Raw genomic sequence first — 25,434 nt, 5'->3', positions numbered from 1 at the left:
CAAAAGTATTATTTGATTCTGGTGCAAACCAAAGTTTCATTAATACTGCATTCTGTCAAGCTCTTAACTTACCTCTAACTACCCTTAGGCAAATTTTTACAGTCGAAACGGCAGATGGAAATTCTGTCAACATAGATAAGGTATTGCAAGAAGGAAAGATAGAACTGTTAGGTTATAAGTTTTCTGCAAACCTATTACCTATGAATTTAGCCGGATTCGATGTGGTATTAGGAATGGATTGGTTAATAGCCAACCATGCTCGAATCCTGTGTGATAAGAATTCCGTAGAAATCCGTACCCCCACAGGAGAAGTAATTCTAATTACAGGAAATAGACCTCGAAAGCCATTAAAATTCATTTCAGTAATGAAATTGGCTAGTTATTCAAGGAAACAAGAAATGGTGTATATGATTTCTGTAATCATTAACACTAAAAGTAAGGAACTTCAGGACATCCCTATAGTTTCAGAATACCCAGATATCTTTCCAGAAGAATTACCTGGTTTACCACCTGATAGGGAAGTAGAGTTTAGAATTCATTTAATTCCAGGTACTACACCAATAGCTAAGACACCTTATCGATTAGCACCTACTGAAATGCTAGAATTGAAAAAGCAGTTAGATGAATTACTAAGCAAAGGATTTATACAACCTAGTTCATCCCCTTGGGGTGCACCAGTGTTGTTTGTGAAAAAGAAAGATGGATCAATGAGAATGTGTATCGATTATAGGGAATTGAATAAGGTTACAATTAAAAACCGATACCCATTACCTAGGATTGATGATCTTTTTGATCAATTGCAAGGAGCTAGGCATTTCTCTAAAATAGACTTAAGATCAGGATATCACCAGCTGAAAGTACAAGAAGAGGACATACCTAAAACTGCTTTCAGAACTAGGTATGGTCATTATGAGTTTACAGTCATGCCCTTCGGATTAACAAATGCTCCAGCAGCATTTATGGACATGATGAATAGGATCTGTAAACCATACTTGGATAAATTTGTAATCGTGTTCATTGACGATATACTCATTTATTCCAAAAGTCAGGAGGAACATTGTGAGCACTTACATGCACTCTTAACTTTGTTAAGAAAGGAAAAGCTTTATGCCAAATTCTCGAAGTGTGAATTCTGGCTACAAGAAGTGCAATTTTTAGGTCATATGGTGAATCACGAAGGAATTCACGTAGATCCTGCTAAAATAGAAGCAATCACGAATTAGAAAGCTCCACGGACAGTTATGGAAGTTAGAAGTTTTCTAGGCTTAGCTGGATACTATAGACGATTTATTAAAGATTTCTCTAAGATAGATGTACCTTTAACTAAGCTAACCTGTAAAGCCGTTAAGTTTGAATGGGGATCTAGACAAGAGGAAGCTTTTAGGATTCTAAAGCACAAATTGACAAATGCTCCAATTTTAGCTTTACCCGAAGGAACCGAGGATTTTGAAGTATATTGTGATGCTTCAAAATTAGGATATGGATGTGTGTTGATGCAACGCAAAAAGGTAATTGCGTATGCCTCTAGGCAATTGAAAAAGCACAAAGAAAATTATACGACTCATGACCTAGAGTTAGGAGCCATAATTTTCGCTCTTAAGATTTGGAGACATTATCTGTATGGAAATAAGTTTACTATCTATACGGATCATAAGAGTTTAAGGTATATATTTGGACAAAAAGAGTTAAACATGAGGCAAAGAAGGTGGATGGAAATCCTAAGTGATTACGACTGTGATATTCAATATCACGAAGGAAAGGCAAACGTAGTCGCAGACGCCCTAAGTCGTAAATATCATGAAAAGCAAAAGCGAATCCGTGCTCTTAGGTTAAATCTACAATTAGATTTAATGGAACAAATAAAGAAAATTCAAGAAACGGCAATCAAGGACGATGCCGAAGGAATGAAAGGTTACCTAAAGGAATTAGAACAAGGAAAAGATGGAATTTGGAGATTCCACAAGAAACGAATTTGGTTACCTAAGCAAGGAGAATTAAGAAATAAGATTTTAGAAGAATCTCATAAATCTAGGTATACTGTACATCCAGGAAACAACAAGATGTACCAAGATTTAAGAAATAATTTTTGGTGGATAGGAATGAAAAAGGATATAGCCGAATACGTATCTAAGTGTTTAACCTGTTCACAAGTTAAAGCCGAACACCAGAAACCTTCAGGACTACTACAACAGTTAGAAATGCCTGTATGGAAATGAGAACTCATAACAATGGACTTTGTTACTAAGTTACCCAAAACCAGAAAAGGTAACGATGCTATTTGGGTAATTGTGGATCGATTAACCAAATCAGCTCATTTTCTACCAATAAAGGAAACCTTTAGCATGGAAAGGTTAGCCAAGTTGTATGTAGATGAAGTAGTATCCTTACATGGAGTCCCACTCTCCATTGTATCGGATAGAGATAGTCGTTTCACTTCCCGTTTCTGGACAAGTTTCCAGGAGGCAATGGGAACTCGACTCAATTTAAGTACTGCATATCATCCTCAAACGGACGGACAAAGTGAAAGGACAATACAAACCCTGGAAGACATGCTCCGAGCATGTGTAATTAACTTTGGTGGTAATTGGGATAGCCATTTACCATTAATTGAATTCTCTTATAACAATAGTTATCATTCGAGCATCGAAGCTGCTCCATTCGAAGCACTGTATGGACGCAAGTGCAGAACTCCCGTTTGTTGGGCAGAGATAGGAGAAAGTCAGTTATCAGGCCCAGAGATTGTGCAAGAAACTACTGACAAGATATCGCAAATCAAGGAAAGACTGAAGACTGCTAGAGATCGTCAGAAGAGCTATGCAGACAATCGCTACAAGCCGTTAGAATTCCAAGTCGGAGACAAAGTACTATTAAAAGTATCTCCTTGGAAAGGAGTAGTACGATTTGGTAAGAAAGGGAAACTGAGTCCAAGATATGTTGGACCATTCCCAGTGATCCAACGAATCGGACCAGTAGCTTATCGTTTACAACTACCAGAAGAATTAGCTGGAGTACATGATGTGTTTCATGTATCCAATCTCAAGAAATGTTTATCAGACGAATCCCTGGTAGTACCTCTTCAAGATATAGAGGTAAATGAAAAGCTGAAATTCGTAGAGAAACCCTTACAAATAGAAGACCGGAAGATCAAATTTCTCAAACACAAACGACTAGTGCTAGTAAAAGTCAAATGGGAATCCAAGAGAGGACCAGAGTATACTTGGGAACTGGAATCAGAGATGAAGCGAAAGTACCCTCATCTATTTCAGTAAATCTCGAGGACGAGATTTTTCTTAAGGTGGGGAGAATGTAACAACTGCCACTAAAATCAATAGTTAGGACAATAATTAGTCAATAAGAAAACCCTAATTGAGACACCCAAGTAATTTTGCACTAACCCTAAAATTTTCAGAATGATCAGAATCAGGATCAGGGCCCCTAAAACTCAAGGGGGGCAAACCCTAGTTGATAATTATCTAAAATATTACGTTGCTTAAAGCTGATTGGCCAAAATTTTTGATTCATGCAAGCTAGTCCCGAGCCTAGGCAGCCTATAATTAGACTGCTTAGCTTACGGACCGTAAAGGGTCAGGCTTACGGTCCGTAAGGGAGCCCCAAAAATTGCTATAAATAGCCGACATTGGCATTAGAATTATGATGTTAAAACGTTGCACAAACCTTCTGTGAACGTTGAGTTATTTCGAAATCAGTCTAAACACACACACACGATCACGAGGTGCTGCCGCAATCAGGGTAATAACTCGATCGCTATTACGATTCAACGTCAGATCGATTATAACTATCCAACGATTGTCCGAGTGCTGCTCAAATTGAGCTTGTACTTTGTTATTCATTGTGATTTCAACTTGAATGTTTGAGTGCTGTTCGAATTCGGACTATGCTCTGTCATTCGTTGTGAATCCATTGGATTATTAAGTATCGCACTTGATAATAGTTGTGAGGGTTTAATCTCGTGAATTGACGTAACTGCTGAATTAGTTACTAATCCCGTTTGTGTGTGCATTGTTATTTAAATTAGGTTAGAAGGCTAATCAGAAAAGCTTATACTCTGCTCGTAAATCTGCAATGTGAGTCATTCCACTTTTATAAACTCTTTTCTCACAGTTTGTGAGTCATTCTCTTTTTATCAACTGTTGTACAAAACTCCAAATTATTTTTAAAGTTATAATTACAGGGATTAAGTCTATGTAATCACCAAGTTACAGCCGGTATGTGGGGTTTTGTATACATTACTTATTTCCCGTCACACTTGGACAAACAGGTGGCCAAGGGGTGATCTGACCACAGTCACAGACACCATTGGACAAATGGGCTAGCCAATGGATGGTCGAGTGACAAATACTGTCGGTAGTTGGTTTGATATCAGAAACATTGTAATTCCCCTTAATACTGTAGATTATAACAAATGTGTCGTTTTCAGTAAAATGAATGATTCACTCAGTATTTCCCCGCTGACAAAACCTTTTTCAAACATGTTTCAGGTGATCTGATATGAGCAAAGAAAAGTGCCGTGGAGCACTCCCAGCTTAGAAAAGTGACTCAATGTAAATAAATAAATGAACATGTTTTGAAAATAAAGATTTCCCTGAGAAATCACATTATTGTAAATTTCGGGAATTTATCCCTAAGTTATGAAACGAGCAGTTTAAATTATTAAAAGATCCGGTTTTAAAAAGACTTCCGCTGTCGCCTAAATTAAATACCACGGGATTCCTGTCCCGCGGCTCCTGAAACGGGTCAAACCGGGTCGGGGGCCGTGACAGTGTGTGGGGGGGGGGGTTAGGTTTTTTTTAGGTTTTGGGGGGGGGGGTTTAGGTTTTTTTTGGGGTGGGGGTTAGGTTTTTTTTAGCTATTTTAGGTTGTGTTCACATTGGTTCTCGCGGTTCTCACAATAAGGGTGGTTCTCGCATGAGCCCCTCCCTATATATATATATTTGGTTTTCCTAGGTGTGGTTTAAGAATCTTGAAAATGATGTAACTGCACAGTGTAGCTGTTTGCGTTTTGAGCAGTATGGGCTGCTATGCAAACACATCTATTTTCTTTTCAAGATGTTTGGTGTTAAAGAAATACCAAACAAATATTTTATGAAGAGATGGACGAAGGATGTGGTGCCGAATGAGTTAAATGTGAAGTACAATCTAAATGTGGGTGGCAAGGATGTGCAACACAAGGCTAAACGTATTGCTCGTGAAATCATCCACACATGGGAGTATTTGGTTAGCAATCTGATTTCCAACCTTGACCAACTTGTTTTAGTGAGGGATCAAATGATGCAGCTTAAAGAGAGAGTTGATCAGAGTCGTATAACCAAGCAACTTGATCCAAAATTTGACCGATTTTCAAAGTTGATTGGTTATCAACAACCAGTTACTAATGCTCCTCCTACTGTCCGTGTGCCGGCTGGTATAAGAAACAAAGGTAGTGTATGCAATGAAAAAGGTCATGATCTTCAGACTTGCGAGATTTCTACAGCCAAACAACAAGGTAAATAGCAAAAAAAGAAGATGAAGGGCGTCCAGATTGAAAATGTTCCCAGAGACAAAGATAACGAGGTCGAAGACGACGAAGAGGAAGATGAGTTTGAAGATTACAATGGTAGTAGTGATGATGGATCTGAAGAAGAAGATCAGTGGGAGGAGCTTTCAGAAGATGATGAGGATGAGTAATTTTTTTACATGTAAATGCGAATTAATACGAAACACATGCGATTTTATATTCATTTGTTTATATCATTTTTTCATGCGATTTTTGTATATAAACATGCGATTTTATATGCATCAGTTTATAATTAGGCTTATATGCGATTTCACTTTTAATACATGCGATTTTGAGTTATCTTGTTTTTTTTTTTGTTGCAAAGATGTCTAAATCATTCATGCGATTTTATATTATAATCAATCATAAGATTTGTTCAAAACATATACCCAAAATATAAAATTGTTGTTATTGTCTAACACAGCTACAACCATAAAACGATTAAACAGAAATTTAGTTACTTGAAGCAAAGATTTTGTCACGTTCAGCAGAGCTGAACTCCATCTTCTCCTTCACAGTTTAGAACATTTTTCAGGAAAGAGAAGGCTAAGTCATCAGCTCGAGATTGCTCCTTTATATGATTCAAAGCTGCGTCTCTGAAGCTTGATGGTGGTTCTTCAAGCAGTCTCTCCGACATCTCTTGATTTTTCTTGATTTCTTCAAGAATTTTCCCCTGCACATCAAGAATCAGATGAGAAGAGTTGACATCGGTGCTTATTTATGTCAACGTGCGAGTTGACAATAGCTCTTTTATTGCAATGTTTTTGATTTTTTCTGAATCTTCAGATGCCATTTTTGTTGGTCTGTTCTGTGTGTTTTTTTCGTGTTCTATGTCTTAATACGGAAGGTTGTTATATCTGTGTTTTTTTATATTAAAATAGTAAATTTATTATGTAGGTAGGGTGGTAAGTTCAGTAGTATTTATTGTAAAATTATCATTACATGTCAAATTACAGTCACATCGGTAATAAATTAAGTTTTTTTTTATATAAAATAGTTCTATTTTAGTTATTAATTCATAATATATTTTTTTTTTTGCATTTTTTAGGACAAAGTAATTTGAAAGTATTAGTAGTGTTTTATTCAAAATCGCATTTGAATCGAAAACAAATTCGCAAACTTTAAGAAATCTAAAAGATAATTAACTTTTTTCTGAATTCGCATGTGCAAAAAGCATGAATTCGCAAACCATAAAAATTTCAAAGGTTATTAACTTTTTTTGAAATCGCATGTCTAAAGTCATGAATTCGCACATCATATGACATCTTAAGTGTTTTTTCGCATATAATGTTATATGAATTCGCAAACTTTACAAAAACCACAACCTTTCTTTTTGTCTGAAGTGTTTTCGCACGTTTGATATGTATTTCACATATTTTTTTTATTTTCACCCTGCATCATCTACTTCTATAGTCGGTCTATCGATTCGTTTCAGTTTTGAACTTCCAAATTCAGCAGAAGTTCAATTCGCAGGAGGATTTGGTGAATAAGAATCGATTGATTTTTGATTACTTATTCCATTTTCGAATACGGTTTTGATTAAGAATCTTACAATATGATTTTGAGTTTTTGTTTGCTGATTATCAAGGTTTTTTGATTTCGTAATGGACGATTTTAACCTTGGCGGTTTCATATATATATCTTTATTTGATTAATTTAATAGTTAAGCACGGGGGTTAATTGAGATGATCTGACGGCTGTGGTCATAGCGTACGTAATGTACGATTAGGCATATTGTATGATATATATATATATATATATATATATATATATATATATATATATATATATATATATATATATATATATATATAGGGAGGGGCTCATGCGAGAACCACCCTTATTGTGAGAACCTTGAGAACCAATGTGAACACAACCTAAAATAGCTAAAAAAACCTAACCCCCACCCCCCCCCCCCCAAAAAAAAAAAACCTAAACCCCCCCCCCCCCCCAAAACCTAAACCCTCCCCCCCAAAAAAAAAAAAAAACCTAAACCCCCTCCCCCACCCCCCAAAAACCTAAACCCCCCCCCCCCCCCCAAACTAAAATGCTAAAAACTAAACCCCCAAAAAACATAAAAAAATCAAAAAAAATCAAAAAAAAAAATCTAAAAATTTCTTTTTTGAATTTTTTAATATTTTTTATGTTAAAATCGCACTTTTTAGAAGCCAAAAAATTTTTTTTCTTTTTAAAAAAAAAATTTTTTTTGGCTTCGAAAAGTAGCGATTTTTTTATAAAAAATATTAAAAAATTCAAAAAAAAAAATTTGTGTGATTTTTAGCTATTTTTAGGCATTTTTTGGTTGTGTTCACATTGGTTCTCGCGGTTCTCGCAATAAAGGGTGGTTCCTAAGGGATCTTTGTCCTATATGCCTAAGGGGTATATATATATATATATATATATATATATATATATATAGGGTGAAGATCATTTCAGAACCCAAAATATTTTCAGAACTTGCAGAACTCTTTATAGCCACTCATTTAATTTTATTAAATTTTATTTATTTTATTTAATATAAGGGTATTTATGTAAAGTTTCTTATTTTCGTTTATCCAATTATCCCTTGATTATCTCATGTTAGACTAGTCTTTTATATAATTTGAATTTCCAACTGACGATTACATCATTCAACCTAAACGATTCATCTTTTTTGATGCTTCATTGATTTGCATGGTCATCTTATTAATTTTGTTTTCAAACATTGATAGTAGATTTTTTCATACTAACATGTGTTTGTTTCTTCATAGTATTGGATGGCAAGAACTCATCATTTATTATATATTCTGGTTCTTCAAGTGAAAACAATACCTGGGCAGAGTTTGACGATCAAACTGTTTGGTTTGGTATCCTCAATCATAAAAAAAAGGAATCTCGCTTACACCTACTTTCCATTTTTTTTGGCTTATATTTGTTCAAAGACTTTAGACTCTGGTTTTGTGTTTATTTTATCTTTTTACTATGTATGGTTTGTTAATTTCGTTGTTTACATATATGTAAATCATTCATATGCATATGTGTAAGAGTTCTTTGAATGTGTAATCTAAATTTATATCTTTAATCTACTTATTTACATGTGAATAACCAATATACTCTACATGTGTGTGAGCTATTTATTTTTAATTACGCATGAATGTGTAAATTACATATTTACATATATGTAAATATCCAATTTACATATGTGTGAGTACATCGTTTCATATAGATATATGTAATAACTTATGTTTAACACATGTGTAAATAAAACATTTACACATATGCACCATCAACACAATTCTTCATGAACACTAAACATTTATAAAATGACCCGCTACATGACAATTTGCAATTTTTTTGGCTTTTCTGAACATACATTAGAACACCAAAATAACAAGTATTAAATAATCAATTTAAACCCAAAATCCAATTATTAAAGATTCAAAGAAAGTGGAAATCAGAAAGTGATAATCAGAAGTTTTTTTTTTTTTTTTTTTGATAGCCTTGCTATCGTCAAAAACTAAATATGATGTATTTACAAATAGTCTCTCTACAAATAAACAAACCCAATTGCAATATGAAATCTATAAAATCTAAGAAAGAAGATGATTATAGGAAGTAAGCGATAAAAAGGGATATATTTCGGCTTTTTTCCAATTAAAAGTAATGTTTGTTTACTATAATGCCCTTAAACCATTTAAATTTGGCTCTTTAGTTTGCCTTTAATTACAATTATGCCCTGATCTATTTTCAACCATTGATTAATGGATCAATGGCTCTAAATAGTTCTCAAGAGTTCTGCATAAAATGAGAGTCCTGCATTGAACCCAACCCTATATATATATATATATATATATATATATATATATATATATATATATATATATATATATATATATATATATATATATATATAAGGGTGGTTCCTAAGGGATCTTTGTCCTATATGCCTAAGGGGTATATATATATATATATATACCCCTTAGGCATATAGGACAAAGATCCCTTAGGAACCACCCTTTATTGCGAGAACCGCGAGAACCAATGTGAACACAACCAAAAAATGCCTAAAAATAGCTAAAAAAACACTAAAATTTTTTTTTTTAATATTTTTGTTAAAAAAATCGCTACTTTTAGTAGCCAAAAAATTTTTTTTTTTTTGCTACTAAAAGTAGCGATTTTAACATAAAAAATATTAAAAAAATTTTTAGATTTTTTTAGATTTTTTAGGTTTCTTGGGGGTTTAATTTTTAGCATTTTAGCTTTGGGGGGGAGGGGGTTTAGTTTTAGTTTTTAGCATTTAGCTTGGGGGGTTAGTTTTTTTTTTTTTTTTTTTTTGGGGGGGGGGGGTGGGGGTTAGGTTTTTTAGCTATTTTAGGTTGTGTTCACATTAGTTCTCGCAATAAAGGTGGTTCTCGCATGAACCTTACCCTATATATATATATATATATATATATATAGTCATAAAGAGTATCATCCTACACACTAAAATTTTTGCCTAGACACATCAAAATTTATCCTACACGTTTTTGAAATTTATCCTACACATACTGAAATTTATCCTACACAACTCGTAATTCATCCTACACACCTCATAATTTATCCTACACTTTAAATTAATTTTTTCTTCTTTGAAAATATATATATTTTTTCAAATAAGTTACAAATTTAATTTAGTGAGCTATTAAAAAGGAAGACTAAGAATTAATGATCTATCTAATTTTACCAATATACCCTTACACCCATATTAAATACAAAAATTAAATGAAGTAAAATGAAGCATTATTATTGGTTGAAGTTTGTTCTTTTTTATTCTTACAAAAAAATTCTTCTCATTTGAACCCTCCACTATATATATATATATATATATATATATATATATATATATATAGGGTAAGGTTCATGCGAGAACCACCTTTATTGCGAGAACCGCGAGAACCAATGTGAACACAAGCTAAAATAGCTAAAAAAACCTAAAAAAACCCTAAAAAAACCTAACCCCCACCCCCCCCCCCCAAAAAAAACCTAACCCCCCCCCAAAAAAAAACCTAACCCCCCCCCAAGCTAAATGCTAAAAACTAAAACCCTCAAAAAACCTAAAAAAACCTAACCCCCACCCCCCCACCCCCCAAAAACCTAAACCCCCCACCCCCCCCCCCCCCCCAAAAAAAAAACCTAACCCCCCCCCCCAAGCTAAATGCTAAAAACTAAAACCCTCAAAAACCTAAAAAAACCTAACCCCCCCCCCACCCCACCCCCCCCCCCCCAAAAACCTAAACCCCCCACCCCCACCCCCAAAAACCTAAACCCCCCCCACCCCCCCCCCACCCCCAAGCTAAAATGCTAAAAACTAAACCCCCAAAAAACCTAAAAAATCTAAAAAAATCAAAAAAAAATCAAAAAAAATCTAAAAAATTTTTTTTTATTTTTTTACTATTTTTTATGTTCAAATCGCTACTTTTTGTAGCCAAAAAAAAAAATTTTGGGTGTTTTTTAGATTTTTTTAGCTATTACTGTTTGTGTTCACACTGGTTCTCGCGGTTCTCGCAATAAGGGGTGGTTCTTAACGGATCTTTCCCCTATATATATATATATATATATATATATATATATATATATATATATATATATATATATATATATATATATATATAGGGTTGAGTTCATTTCAGAACTCTAAGTAACTACAGAACTTTCAGAACTCCTAATAAACAATCATTTCATATATAAGTTTTTGTATTTAGGGTCTTTTTATCATATATTATATGTATTTCTTTGTTTACATACATGTTAAAAGTAGTTTACATATGTTTAATTGCCAAAATTATATATATGTGTCATAACTAATTACATATATGTAAAAAAAAACTAGTTTACATATGTGTAATTATAAAATTACATATAAAAAATGATAAAATTACTCTTAACATGTATGTAATCGTAAAAATACACATAATAAATGATAAAATTATCCTAAACATAAAATATATAAATAAAAAGATTGTTTATTAGGAGTTCTGCGAGTTCTGTAAATATTTATGGTTCTAAAATGATTCTGGCCTTATATATATATAGGGAGAAGATCATGCGAGAACCACATCTTATTGTGAGAACCGCGAGAACCAATGTGAACACACCAAAAATGCCTAAAAATAGCTAAAAACCACACAAAATTTTTTTTTTTATATTTTTTATATAAAAATCGCTACTTTTCGAAGCGAAAAAAAAAAATTTGGCCACTAAAAGTAGCGATTTGAGCATAAAAAATATTAAAAAAAAATTTTTTTTAGATTTTTTTAGGTTTTTTGGGGGTTTAGTTTTTAGCATTTTAGCTTGGGGGTGGGGGGGGGGGTTAGGTTTTTGGGGGTGGGGGAGGGGGGTTTAGGTTTTTTTTTGGGGGGGGGTTAGGTTTTTTAGGGGTTTTAGTTTTTAGCATTTAGCTTTGGGGGGGGGGGGTTAGGTTTTTTTTTTTTTTTTGGGGGGGGGGGTTGGGGGGGGTTTAGGTTTTTTGGGGAGGGGGGGTGGGGGTTAGGTTTTTTTTTAGTTTTTTTTTAGGTTTTTTTAGCTATTTTAGGTTGTGTTCACATTGGTTCTCAAGGTTCTCACAATAAGGGTGGTTCTCGCATGAGCCCCTCCCTATATATATATATATATATGTATATATATATATAAGGGTGGGAGTTGGCTACAAAGTGTAAAAAGTCATAAAACACCACAATTTCAGCCATAAAACACACTCAAAACCCACAAATAACAAAGTGAAGATTACTAAAACGCCATATTTGTGGGTTTTGTGTTGTGTTTTGGATGATAATCCTTTGTTTAACGAATGACTAACATTAGTGTGTTTTATATTGATTATCATGTTGTGTTTTATATTCATAGTTCTACAATGATGTGTTTGAAGTTTTTATGGAATATTAGGGTTTGGATATTGTGTATTAGTGATCTTTACTCTCTTATTTGTGGGTTTTGAGTGTGTTTTATGGCTGAAATTGTGGTGTTTTATGACTTTGTACACTTTGTAGGAAAAATGGACTTTGTAGCCGAACCTCACCCATATATAAGAGTTATCTTGAGAATGTTAAATATTACTGGAACCATCATAATGAATGAATGAAAAACCCAATCAAATTTTTTATGTAGTACAACCCTTATTATAACTAAAATAACAAATTAAAAAAATAATTTACTCTTTAAATATTTTATCTCTCCTCTCAAAATCACTCTAAATAATTTTTTTACAAAAGTGTAATTTTTTATTTACGAATAAATGTAAATTTAAATGTGTAAAATTATTTTTTAATATAGTATTCGAATAATAATGATAAGTGTAAAAAATCTTTTGAATTTCAATAGTATTTGACCAAGTTCTCGCGTTTCTGACGAAATATGTGTGTGTGTAACACCCAAAAATTTCAGTTCTTAACCATTATGTTATTATGGTAACTTTTGCATAAAATAATTAACTAGGAATAATTATGGAGTCATCAAACAAGCTGAGTTGTTGAAATTAGAAGAGAAATTTAGCCCCAATCTTGTGCGTGAAATGAAATCTTTCATTATCTTGCCCTAATAAACATAAGGTGAGTTGTAGAATCTTCGAAGATGATGAAGTACTTTTGTTGCTTCTTAGTTGTAGTAGTCTTGTACGAAATTGTGGTAATTCTACGTGAATTCAGTAAGAATTATGTTTGAAACTTGTTATATGGACATGCATGAATGTAAGATTTGTAAGGATTAGAGAATTAAAGGAAAAAACTTGTGGAGGTTATACGGGTGTTGAAGATGTGGAATGAACCCATAGCCATTATTGGTTAATGGGATGTTGGAACTAAAATGACTTAAATTTATGCTAAATTGATGATGATGATGATGATGAATGCATGATATTTGTTGATTCATAAAACTATGATGTCTGTTTCTAGTGAATTAAGCACATATGTTAGTTGAAAAGTAATGCCCACCAAGTATTTGATGAAATGTCCTAGATATGAAAGTAGGTGATTTTCTTGTGCAAGCACTTGATTAACATGATTAGAATGTGAATTTGGATGTATTTGATGATAGAATGTTAATATAAATGTCTAATATAACAATAGATGTGGTTCTTGATCTGACAGTTGATATGTAAGGATGAACTATAGATAAGAGTTAGTACCTCGTGTTTTAGATGTGGTACGCGCACCAATTTGTTCAATGAAATGCCAAGTTGGTGAAAAACTAGTTAGTTAAGGAATTACGAAATATGTATGTGTTATTACTTGTATGAAATGTCAGCTAAGGAGTAAATCAAGTTAATCATATGTTATATGTATGAAAATATTGTCTAGCTGATGTTGAGTGCAAATGATGCGTTATATGTAGTGGTTAACCATATGGGTTGAATGAGTTAAAAATAGTTCATGTTGAATTGGGAATGAAAATGAATACATATTACTATGGATATTTAAGATTTCCATATTTTTTATTCTGACAAAGCAAGGTTTGGCATGTTCCTAAGTTAGGTACAAGAACTTAGGAGCGAACGGGTCAAACATGTATAAGTTCAAGTATGAAACTCCTATGGGCGAAGGTGAGTGGTTTCCTCTTTATTACGTGTAGTTTGGTTAGTTTGACTTTTAAGTTAGTGATGAATATAACTCCATTGATGGGTTGGTTGTCGTTTTGGAATCATGATAACGAAATGTGAGAATAAGATTGTAGTAATGGTCATATGCTTAGTGTTGGAACATTTCAAGTTTATGAGGTTAAACATCGACCATATGGGATGAAAGTGCAGGTATGATATTAATGTAAAGATTGATTTTGGAAGAATAAACGAACGATTATCACACGCTGGATGAAAGCGATATGTCGTTAAATTATATATATGTTTTAAATTATGTATGATGTCATCGATTACCAATGATATGGATGTATACGGTGACTGCAGGTTACATGGATCATCATCATGAGGTGGAAGCGGTTAAGGATCGAGTCAGAATATGAATTGTACGGAAGTGAGGTCATGTAGTTTATAAACACATGTTATGTTTTATCTTTTAAATAAGAATGAAGGGCGTAATGCTTGTAACAGGGTCATCCCAAATGGTTTTCAAGCTTGTTAAAATGTTTATAAGGAAAGAAATTTTATGGTTCGTGTATTTTCGCTGCGTGTTCTGGTTAAAACGGTTTAGGGCATATATCTAGTTCTAAAAATGTTAAAGCCAATTTATTGATTTTTTAGGTTAACTTGCCATTTTTAATTAATTTCTTAGTTTCAGCCCACGTTGAAACCAACGTTCTTAATAATGTATTCCGTACCCTAAAGGACACAAAATACATCCTTTACTATAGATTCCGGGATGGTTAAATGGTACCGAGTACTGGTACCGAATTTATCGAACCCGAATATTTTCGGTACCTAATTTTGACGTTTTCGATACCGATACCCATTTTTGTAATTTTCAGTACCGGTATTTTTGGTACTGGTATCAGTTGGTACCGAGCTCAGATTTTTTTTTGTACGTTAGTAGAGTAGATATTTTTAAAATAGAATAGATATTTTTAAAATATCATTTATTATTACTATATTGCTTATTTAACCTTTATGGAAAGTTGAAACTAACACATCTATTACTTTTAGCTTTATGAAAAGTTTTAAACTAACACATCTGAAACATAAATTGCATACAATCACATGTTCGTCATCGTATTTAATTTTAATTGTACAATTCATCTTGGTTATAATAAAGCAAAGCATAACTCATAACACTTATAAAGGAAACATGAGAGCAAATACGACATAACTTGTTATCTTGAGCTCTATGATCATTTGAACACATACTTGACAGCACCAGGAATGTGTGTATGCTCAAAATAAACATCCCATTTGATTATCTTGGGATCAAAAAAGAACATACTGGCTTCGACTCCGTTTGCTGTAACTAGTTGACGAAGCTTTTCAGCATTCATATCATCGTAGCTATAAAAAGAAAGAAAGATACTCAAACCCATAGGAAAATTAATTAAGTAAATTACATCATTCATAACTATTGTAAAAGAATAAACTGATCATATAAAGAAGTTTTTCAGTATTGATATCATCGTAGCGGTAAAAAAGAATCACATTTGGAAATTGTGTAAGCATTATTCATAATTTGATTTTTTTTTAGTTGAAACTTGAAAGTGATCAAATAAATGATAGAACTTACAAGCTTTTTGAGAACAAATAGGGTTTATATAACTCCACTAGCCGCAACACAAAATTGGTCTTTCGTTTAAGACTTGAATATGTTCCATTTAATGCATGACATAAAGCTAAATTCGCAACTTGCAACCCCTGAAAACACATAGTCCGTACATTGAAAGAATATGAGATAAACTGATAAAGAATAAAAGCGACATATGTGGTCGGGTTTAAGGATTGGGATTAACCTGTAACGGAAGCAGATAACGCAGAGAAAAGTATCTTTGAAAGCTAGCCATGGAGTTCAACACCTTAACCTGGCCAACTATAACCGGTTTGCCTTCTTTGTTAATCCATGGATGCTTTGAAAAATAATTATACCCACTTTGTTGAATTGATTTGTACTTCAGTGGGTTCGATACCGATGATCCAATATGGTATATTATTTCACATGATGGTTGGTTTGCGTGAGCTACCATCGTAGCAATCATAGCATTCACCACCATATCTGCCGGTATCTGTCAGTCAATTCATTTTTTTTACATGATAACAGTTAGCTATTTCATATCCTAAAACAAACTTAGTTATGATCATAAATTGTACCCACCACGTCGATTACGGATTCAGGATCGCCAAGGAAGCATGATAACTGGCCCTTGCCATAACCAACTGCCAAGCTATCGATTGTTCTATAGTGTTCAAATACGAAGATATTATTTCATCATTTTTTCTTTGTTTTAAAATGATACGATGAACTAATATTTACCGTATGCCTTCGATCCAACCAGGGAAGGGTTCTTTGTAGGTGCTGGTGATGATAGTTGGTCGAAGAATGACTAATGGCATGTCTCCTTTCATGTGTCCGAGAATCATTTCTCCTAATGCCTTGGTAAAAACATATGTATTCGGCCATCCGAATTTATTTGCCCTGTATATAATGAAATGAAAGCAGAATATCGTTAAGACACTTGGATTATCTATAGTGGGTTGACGCCCACATCCATCTCATCCTCAGGCACCGCCAAATACCACCCCTAGGGGAGGCTACCGGGGCACCATGGGCTCGAATGCTTTGCTGGTAATGGGCATCAGGGCGGGGTTTGTGAAAAATCATTTTTCTTAGCCAATCATATTAAATAACATCACCCACTTTTTTTAGTTAAATCTTTAGACACTTTTTGAGATAAAAGTTAGCTAGAGCCTATGCCTCCTTGAGAGTTACTTTTTTTACTTTTTAGTTAAACCACTCTATATATAGTTTTAGAGTTAATTACTGTTTTCGTCCCCGTGGTTTGTCAAAAATCACTATTTCAGTCAGTTAGTTTAAAAATTGTGATTTCAGTCCCTGTGGTTTCACTTTCGTAACCATTTCAGTCCCTGTGGTTTCACTTTCGTAACCAATTCAATCCATTAGTATGTTAAGTACAAGGACTGAAATGGTTACGAGGTGGACTAAAATGGTTACGAAAGTGAAAGCACAAGGACTGAAATCGCAATTTTTAAACTAATGGACCGAAATAGTGATTTTTAACAAACCATAGGGACGAAAACAGTAATTAACTCATAGTTTTATGATTGCATTTAGGAATGTTAACTAAAGGCAAAGTGGCATTGTAAATGTATCTTAACGAGTTATAGTGGGGTGAATAAAATACATTATAAACTAATTTATAAAATATATTGGTTAGGCAAACTTAAACTCATTTAGGCTCAAGTGAATCTACAAAGTTTGTTTTAGATCCGTGTTATGAGGGAATTCATATCCTAGTCAAGGAAATTAATTATGAGAAAAGTAATAAAAAAACCATTTTTACCTTTCAATACCCAAATCTTTCATGGCCAATGTAATCGATTTATCGGTAGCTGTTTCATCATAGCTAAGTTCTTTTAATTTTTCTTCGATGATGTTCTTCTCTGTGTTGATGTCAAGCCCATGCGCACCATTAAGTGCATTTCCCAGTTGATACGGTGTTTCTAGTATGAGCCCGGGTGTCTCACCAGAGACATAAGCTGAACAAACATAATTTTAATGTGATGTGTAATATTAAGAGCATTCACATCCAAATAATCAAATTGTGTGTGTGGTGTTTTTAAAATATAAAAAGTATAAAAAGTGGTTGTGAATGGAGGAGAGAGAAAATGTTACTGTTTATCTGTATATTTGGGGGACACTGTTCACCCCCTATAATTTTTTAATATATTTTGAAAGTGGTTGTGAGTGAAGGAGAGAGAAAAAGGTAATAATAAAGGTATAAAAAATATTATTTAATTGAAAAGGAGAGAGAAAATGTAGTATTTTTTAGTGTAATTTAGGGCGAAAACATATATCCATAATTCAATGTCAACATTCTGATATGAAACTAATTCAAAAGTATGTATAGACTCTTATACACACCAACAGAAAAAGCGAGAAATGAATTTACCTTAAAATAAATATAACTTTTTTGGTTTGTTTAAAGTTACGTGGGACATACTATATAGACAAAAACGTCTTACTGCTGAAATTGATCCAAAAGTATGTAGACTCTTACACAATGCTGAGTACCGGTATAGTATCGTGACGAATCAATTTGTGTTTAGAATAATACTTTTTAAACCTTTTGATCGTCTTCACCACAATGTGTGGCGACGATCACTAGTTACAAATTGTATTGTAGAGTTATACTATAATAATCATATATTAAGTATATGTATACTAACCATATAACAATTAAAATTATATAAAGAGTTAATTATTATTTTCGTCCCTGTGGTCTGTCAAAAATCACTATTTCAGTCCATTAGTTTAAAAATTGCGATTTCAGTCCCTGTAGTTTCACTTTCGTAACCATTTCAGTCCCTGTGGTTTCACTTTCGTAACCCAATCCATTATTCTGTTAAGTATAGGGACTGAAATGGTTACGAGGTGGACTGAAATGATTACGAAAGTGAAACCACAGGGACTGAAATCGCAATTTGTAAACTAATGGACTGGAATAGTGATTTTTGACAAACCACAGGGACGAAAACAGTAATTAACTCTTATATAAAAAATGAGTAAATTACGTTTTTGGCCCCTGTGGTATATCACTTTTACTATATTAGCCCAAAATAAGAATTTTTTACATATCTGCCCTCATGATTTCTATAACTAACCATTTTGGCCCCTAAGTCTAGAGATCATGGGGGCCAAAATGGTTAGTTATCGAGACCATGGGGGCTAAAATGGTTAGACTTAGGGGTCAAAATAGTTAGTTATAGAGACCATGAGGGCAGATATGTTAAAAATTCTTATTTTGGGCTAATATAGTAAAAATGATATAACCACAGGGGCCAAAAACGTAATTTACTCTATAAAAAATATAGTACATGTATAATTAAAAATTATATATGAAAATATCGTAGAGGTATACTAACCAGTGGATACGTGAAGAAGCAACTTTATTTTAGCGCATTTGCTAGCAAAATTTAAAACATTTTTAGCTCCAAATGTATTCAAAGCTAATGCACTGTCATATCTGCAATAAATCAAATAAAAATATTCAAAATCATTCTATATAACTGTTTCTCACATATAGCTATATAAATAGTTTTTAAGATCTATATAAATGGTTTTTAAGATGTGATTAGTACAAAACACAACACTAATTCAAGTTCTCAAAATAAATTTTCATTTTAAAATGACTACTGGTAATTCTTTATTTTAAACAGGTCGACTAATTTAATATCTAAACTAGAAGTAGTTATACCTTTCATCAAAGTTGGTGGTGGCAGCTACATTCACAACAACATCAATATTACCCCACATCTCTTCAATCAAACCAGAGTCTTTTACTCCAAGATTTTCGTAGGTGATGTCACCGGCCACCGGAGTTACCTTTTCTGACAAGAAAGACTGAAGATTTGCACCATGCTTCTCTTTCAAGATGTTGAACAAATCCTTTGCCACTGCCTGTACGTAAATGATTTTAAATGTTTTTTTAGGTTTAAAAGTTGATTTTTTATATCAAGTTAAAATATTATTTTATTATCTATAGTCTGAAACTTTGAACTAACTTTCAAAATTATTTAGAGTTTTCTTTTTTGTAATTTATATTTATCGATCTACCATTCTATTCACTATGCCATTAATATTACTACCAATATCAATTTCCTTAAATGATGAGACGGATTTCCTTATCGTGACAAGTCTTGGATTTTATGCAAGTATACCGTGTCAAGAATAAAAAAAAAACAGTATTATATATAATATTCGACAAAAAAGAATTAAACTCTGCCAAAAAGGTAGTTGCATATACACACACATACATGACGTATACAAAACATACACAACTACTTAAGGTGATTGGAACATAGAAATTATTACATGATCCAGTGGCGGTTATGATGGTTCATGGGAGGATATTTGCATAAGGCCCATAATCTCAAGGGGCATGCGATTTTTTAAAAAATCCAATATACATATGTTATTTTTTTAAATATTAAAGACATACCAATTCCAATATAGGCCCATTTACAAAATTATTTTTTGTGGTTTAGAATTTAGCATATTGGCATTAGGTTTATTTAGTCCAATTAATACTAATTTGATTTTTTTTACAAAAATAATAATCAAACATTACAGAAAGGCATATTTTTTCAAACTCGAACAGGGTACGTGAATTCTCAGAGACGCCTCTGACATGATCGCGACATCTAGTGAGAGGTAATAATTAAGCATATATGATCTTGTATCAAATGTGCAATATATTTACCTTCGTCGTGAGAAACATTCGCAACACAAAGCTCACCAAACACAAAACATAGTATTGAAACAAATCTATACTTAAAACTTAAAATGGGTTGGCAAAACATATCATATTGAAACAAATCTATACTTAAAATTTGTGTTTTAGCACAAACCCTTAAAAACGATAAATACCTCCTTGTTGAAACGTTGCAAAGCAGATTTGGCATCAGTAGCCCTCACAAGAAGATATAACCTTTTCACATTCGGTTGAACCCTGAGTATCTTCTCCACAAATACTACATATACACAAAACAACATGATATCAGTAACGTGACGTTTGTATGTAATATCATACAACACGTTCAAAAGTGTACTTCGTTAGTTTGTTTAACAACAACCACTAAGTACTTATAACATTATATGTGTGTGTGCGTGTGTCGAGAGATCGAGAGAGAGAAGGGATACTTTTAGCAAGAAAACCAGTGGCACCAGTGATTAAAATGCTCTTGCTATCAAGAAAATCAAGAATGTTATCCAACTCCATTCGTTGCAAGTATGGCAAGAACACAAACACTTTAGAAAGAGAGAGAGAGTGTGTAGGAAAATTGGTGAAGAAGAAGATATGATGCAAGTGATTTATAAGGACGGAAAATGCATACTGAGGATGGAGAAAAGAGTTAAGTGGTGAATAAAGAAAATTCAATGTTGTGTCAGACAGTTTGGTAAACACAGACAGATATTTCGGTTTTACATATTCACATGACTTCCCCGGCTAACTAACTCATAAAAAAAGATCAACTGTGTCACTGACGAAATTTGAAACCACAACAATATTTCGGGTAAATTTATTTACGAGTAAAGTACAATTTTCGTATCATTAATTTGTCCAAAATAACATTATTTAATTATTCAATAAGTTTATTTATTTATTATTATTTTTTTTTTTGCATTCTCAGATCAATAGGTTCACTTGATTTTTATTTAAACTAGTTATCTTAACTCAATTTGTTTTTTCGGTTAAGTTTTTATGAAAAGACAAACATACTCATTATTAAAAAAAAGAGCAAAGTGCAATTTGCATCCTTAAGGTTTGATCCAGATTGTCGTCTGCCTCTCTTTCTTTCAGTTTTTGTCATCTGAAACGCTAACATTGTTATTTCATTGTCGTCTGGCCCGAACGTTAGTCAGCTCTTACGTTGACCATTAGATTTAGGGGAATTTGGTCTTTTAACATTCAAAGCTTCCTAATCACATTTGCCACCTCCATTATCTTTCCACGCTTACCCTCTGACACCCCATTCTTCACTTCTCTCCTTCTTCTTCACCGACGACTAACGTTCCGGCGACCAACAATGCCCGGCAATTCAGCAGCTCCTCTTCACGACGAACATGTAATGGAATTCACTTTCAATTTTCACAATGAACACGCCCATGGTACATATATCAAGCACATTTTCTTGCACCATTGTTGATTTAGGTCGATTTCAGTCCAATGCAAGTTAGGGATTTCATCGATAATGTGGTCGTTTGTTTGTGTTTAATCGATTGTAACTGGACTTATGGTGACGAAGACCAGCAACCATCGCATGGTGGTTCTTGTAAGCGTGGTCCTGCGATGATTGAACATTTCTCTAAACTTTAGAGTGGTGTTCCCTCGATCGCACCAACAAACAAGTCCACCACAGAATGACATCGTCCCAACTTCTGGTCCAGATTCACAACCACCACCATCACCAGAACAGAGCATCGCCCATCTTTACCAAGACTAGTGTAATACTAGTGTTGGTTATTTTGTTGAATGATCCTATTATTTGGTGATGTGTAATTATGATGATAATGCATATTATTATTGTTAGGATGTGTAATTATGATAAGGATGATGATGTTTTGAATGTTGGATGGTATAATATATATATATCTATTGGGATAGTGATGTTATATGATGATGATTTATGATATATGATTTAGTTTATGATGTTGCTCCATGATGATTATGATGACTTATGTTTATGATGATGTTTTAAAATTAAGTTTACGATCCTCATAGTCTGTGTATTAGTGAGTCTGTGTGATGTTTTAACATTAAGTTTATGATGATGTTTTAACATCATGATCATACATATGATCCTCATAGTTTGTGTATTAGTGAGTCTGTGTATCATTGGTCAACTGTATGATGATCATCATCTTCCTAATAATGTGAGTTTGTGTATTAACAGTGATCCTGATCCAATGAGTCTGTGTGTGTACATTTGATCAGTGCAGTTTGTCCATCAGTGACTTTGATGAACTCGAAGTCAGTTTGTGAACTAGATGTTTGCCAATTAAGTGCAGTTTGTGCAAAAGTGCAGGTTGGTTCATAAGTGCAGTTTGTGCATAAGTGACTTTGATGAACTAGATGTTTACCAATTAAGTGCAGTTTGTGCAAAAGTGCAGGTTGGTTCATAAGTGCAGTTTGTCCATAAGTGTAGGTCGGTTCATGTGTTGTTTCATACAAGTTTCATAAGTTTCAATTATGCAGGTTTAGTGCAATTTACCTAGGTAGATGGGTTTCAAATAATGTCGAAATGGTGAAATGGGTTTCAACAAAGTGTAGGTTTCAACAGATGCAAATGAATAAGTTTATGATAATGTTTTTCAACAAATGCACTTCCATGTTCCTGCACCTATTTTGACATTAAAAAGCTAATGATGCTTCACTATTGATGATGCTTAGTGACAGTAATTAACTTAGTTCTTCAATATTTTGACTTTACAAAGTAAACCTGCACCTAATATTAGAATGGAGGGGATTTTGAATATAATATAAGCGATGGGCAATATAGACTTTTCACGTCATTCAGTAAGGGCAATAGGGTCTTTTTACAACATGTATTAACAGTTGACTAACGTTTGGGAGCAAATGGCAATGAAATAACAATGTTAGCATTTCATATGACAAAAACTGAAAGAGAGGTAGGCAGACGACAATCTTAACCAAACCTCAGGGAGGCAAATTGAACTTTACTCTTAAAAAAATTTAATCTCACGCTCTAAATCATTCACAATTTGTATGCAATGTTGCCAGCTCATGTCAAAATGACATCGAAATATATCTACATTATATACCGGATATTCAGAAAAAATCATATTCGCTTCGCATGTGGAATCTCGTGGCGTTCTTGGGGATTTGTGATTCGGTTTATTAGCGGAGTCGTTCGTTGCATCCATCGTGCGAGTCTTTAGTTTTCATCAAGGTATAACCCTAAACCCGCTATGTTTGTGTATTTATATAATTATCTGAATAGACTGTACTGGATCGCTGGTGTGAATATTTTTATTTATTTTGTGTTTTATCACACTTCTGCATCTAATTAATAATAAAGAGTTATTTTATTATTTTTAAATATAATATTGGATTTTTGTAAATTAAAATGATATACAAGATTCTCTACATGATTGGTAGAGGTGGTGTAGATTTAGTTTCATTAAGTTTCCATTATAATGGTGGATGCATGTCTTAATTTTGGATTTCGGTTTCTTTTCTTGCAGGGGCGGAGTTAGTGTATTAGGAGAGGTAGCACGGGTTACCCCTCAATTCATCTTCGTACCATTTTCATAGTGTAATTTTTTTTCTAGTTTTATACAAAAGATACCCCTAATTCTCAGAAAAATAAATCGGAATGCCTCTAAATATTTGGGCTAGATCCGCCACTTCTCACATTGTAATTGTGTTTGAGCTACTTGCTTAAGCTTGTTTCTTTTTCCCTATTTAAATGAAAGTTCGTAAAAAAACGGACAACTCACCATGTAAAAATTCAAGGGTTTTAAGTCTATTAAATTTGAAATATCCCTCAAATATATAAGAGTTAAAAATGGGGTGGGGCCTTTAGAAAAACATACTCTCTCTGATATCACTTTCTTTTATCAAAACACTAGGTTATAACCCCGTGTATTACGCGGGTTAAGAAAATAAAATATCAAATAGTTAATAACGAAGATTTAACAATTATAAAACGATATTTTAAGACACTTTTCTGATATCTGAATAAAATTTTGTTTTATGTATGATCAAAACTTGTGATGTTTGTCAAGTTTATAAATATAACAACATTTGAACCATCAATTAGAAGACAAACTATATCATCGACTTTCTCACGACGTGAACCCAAGTTTTATTTAAATAACAGTGGTCTTAATTTATTAGTTCTAAAAATATTGTTGAAATGTTTAGATTAGGCATATAGCAATTAGCCAATGTATTTTAAATATATTAAATAAATAAATTATTTGTTAAGCAAGAAAATCGTTCCCTCCCCCTCGTTATGAAAATGCTCGATATTTGTTTCAATTATTAAGATATAATTTCTAATCTAGTAATTAATATAAAGAAGAAAATCGTTCCCTCCACCCTCGTTATGAAAATGCTCGATATTTGTTTTAATTATTAAGATATAATTTCTAACCTAGTAATTAATATAAATAAATAATAAGATAATTTATGGAACTTTATCCGTAATTTCTTAACATCTGAGCCCCCAACGTCTTTTTTTCTAACCCTTTTAGCCCCTAACACTAACCCCATCAATTAAATTTTAGGGGCTAAAAAGGTTAGAAAAAGACGTTTGGGGCCAAAAAGATTAGAAAAAAAAGACGTTGGGGGCTCAGATGTTAAAAATTCTTTTTGGGCTAAAAGAGTAAAAGTGCTACAACCATATGAGCCAAAATCGTAATTTACTCTATTAGTTAAATAAATAATATTATTATAAATGAGAAGGAGATTAAACTAAATAATAATTATCCATAAAAAAATAAACTAAATAATATTTAGTAGAAGAATTATCTATAATTAATTAGAAAATATTAAATTAAAATAATACTTATCTATAAAACATGAACTAATATGATGATAAGTGTCCTCAAAATAGTTTCTTTTTATATAGTATAGATACATGTGCTTTTTTACTCATGTTCCTAACATTTATTTTTCACCGATGTGGGATAGGATATTTCTTTTTATTATAGAATTTTATTTATTTAAAAGCC

The 25,434-nt window shown here is 33.0% G+C and overlaps 1 protein-coding gene across 1 annotated transcript; it reads right to left on the bottom strand.

Moving 5' to 3' along the window:
• Positions 1-15,164: 15,164 nt before the first annotated feature.
• On the bottom strand, positions 15,165-21,157 carry LOC110904168 (fatty acyl-CoA reductase 3). Its single transcript, XM_022149996.2, has 10 exons — positions 20,875-21,157; positions 20,602-20,705; positions 19,430-19,632; positions 19,098-19,198; positions 17,516-17,711; positions 16,468-16,629; positions 16,309-16,390; positions 15,950-16,219; positions 15,727-15,854; positions 15,165-15,497 (listed from the first exon to the last, which is right to left on the bottom strand). The coding sequence occupies exons 1-10, from the start codon at positions 20,951-20,953 to the stop codon at positions 15,344-15,346; spliced, it is 1,479 nt and encodes a 492-aa protein (XP_022005688.1). The 5' UTR covers positions 20,954-21,157; the 3' UTR covers positions 15,165-15,343.
• Between the last annotated feature and the right edge of the window lie 4,277 nt (positions 21,158-25,434).

Source organism: Helianthus annuus, chromosome 14 (genome assembly GCF_002127325.2).
Source record: "Helianthus annuus cultivar XRQ/B chromosome 14, HanXRQr2.0-SUNRISE, whole genome shotgun sequence".
NCBI lineage: Eukaryota > Viridiplantae > Streptophyta > Magnoliopsida > Asterales > Asteraceae > Helianthus > Helianthus annuus.
This window is presented reverse-complemented; position numbering and strand designations above follow the sequence as displayed.

What these genes read in the sequence shown, in the direction of transcription:
- LOC110904168 (XM_022149996.2), bottom strand. Translation starts at nt 20,953, where the DNA reads ATGGAGTTGGATAACATTCTTGATTTTCTTGATAGCAAGAGCATTTTA. An exon ending in ACCACCAACTTTGATGAAAG is followed by an intron (nt 19,199 to 19,429) that starts GTATAACTACTT and finishes GATTTATTGCAG; the next exon opens with ATATGACAGTGCATTAGCTT. An exon ending in AAAGATTTGGGTATTGAAAG is followed by an intron (nt 16,630 to 17,515) that starts GTAAAAATGGTT and finishes CATTATATACAG; the next exon opens with GGCAAATAAATTCGGATGGC.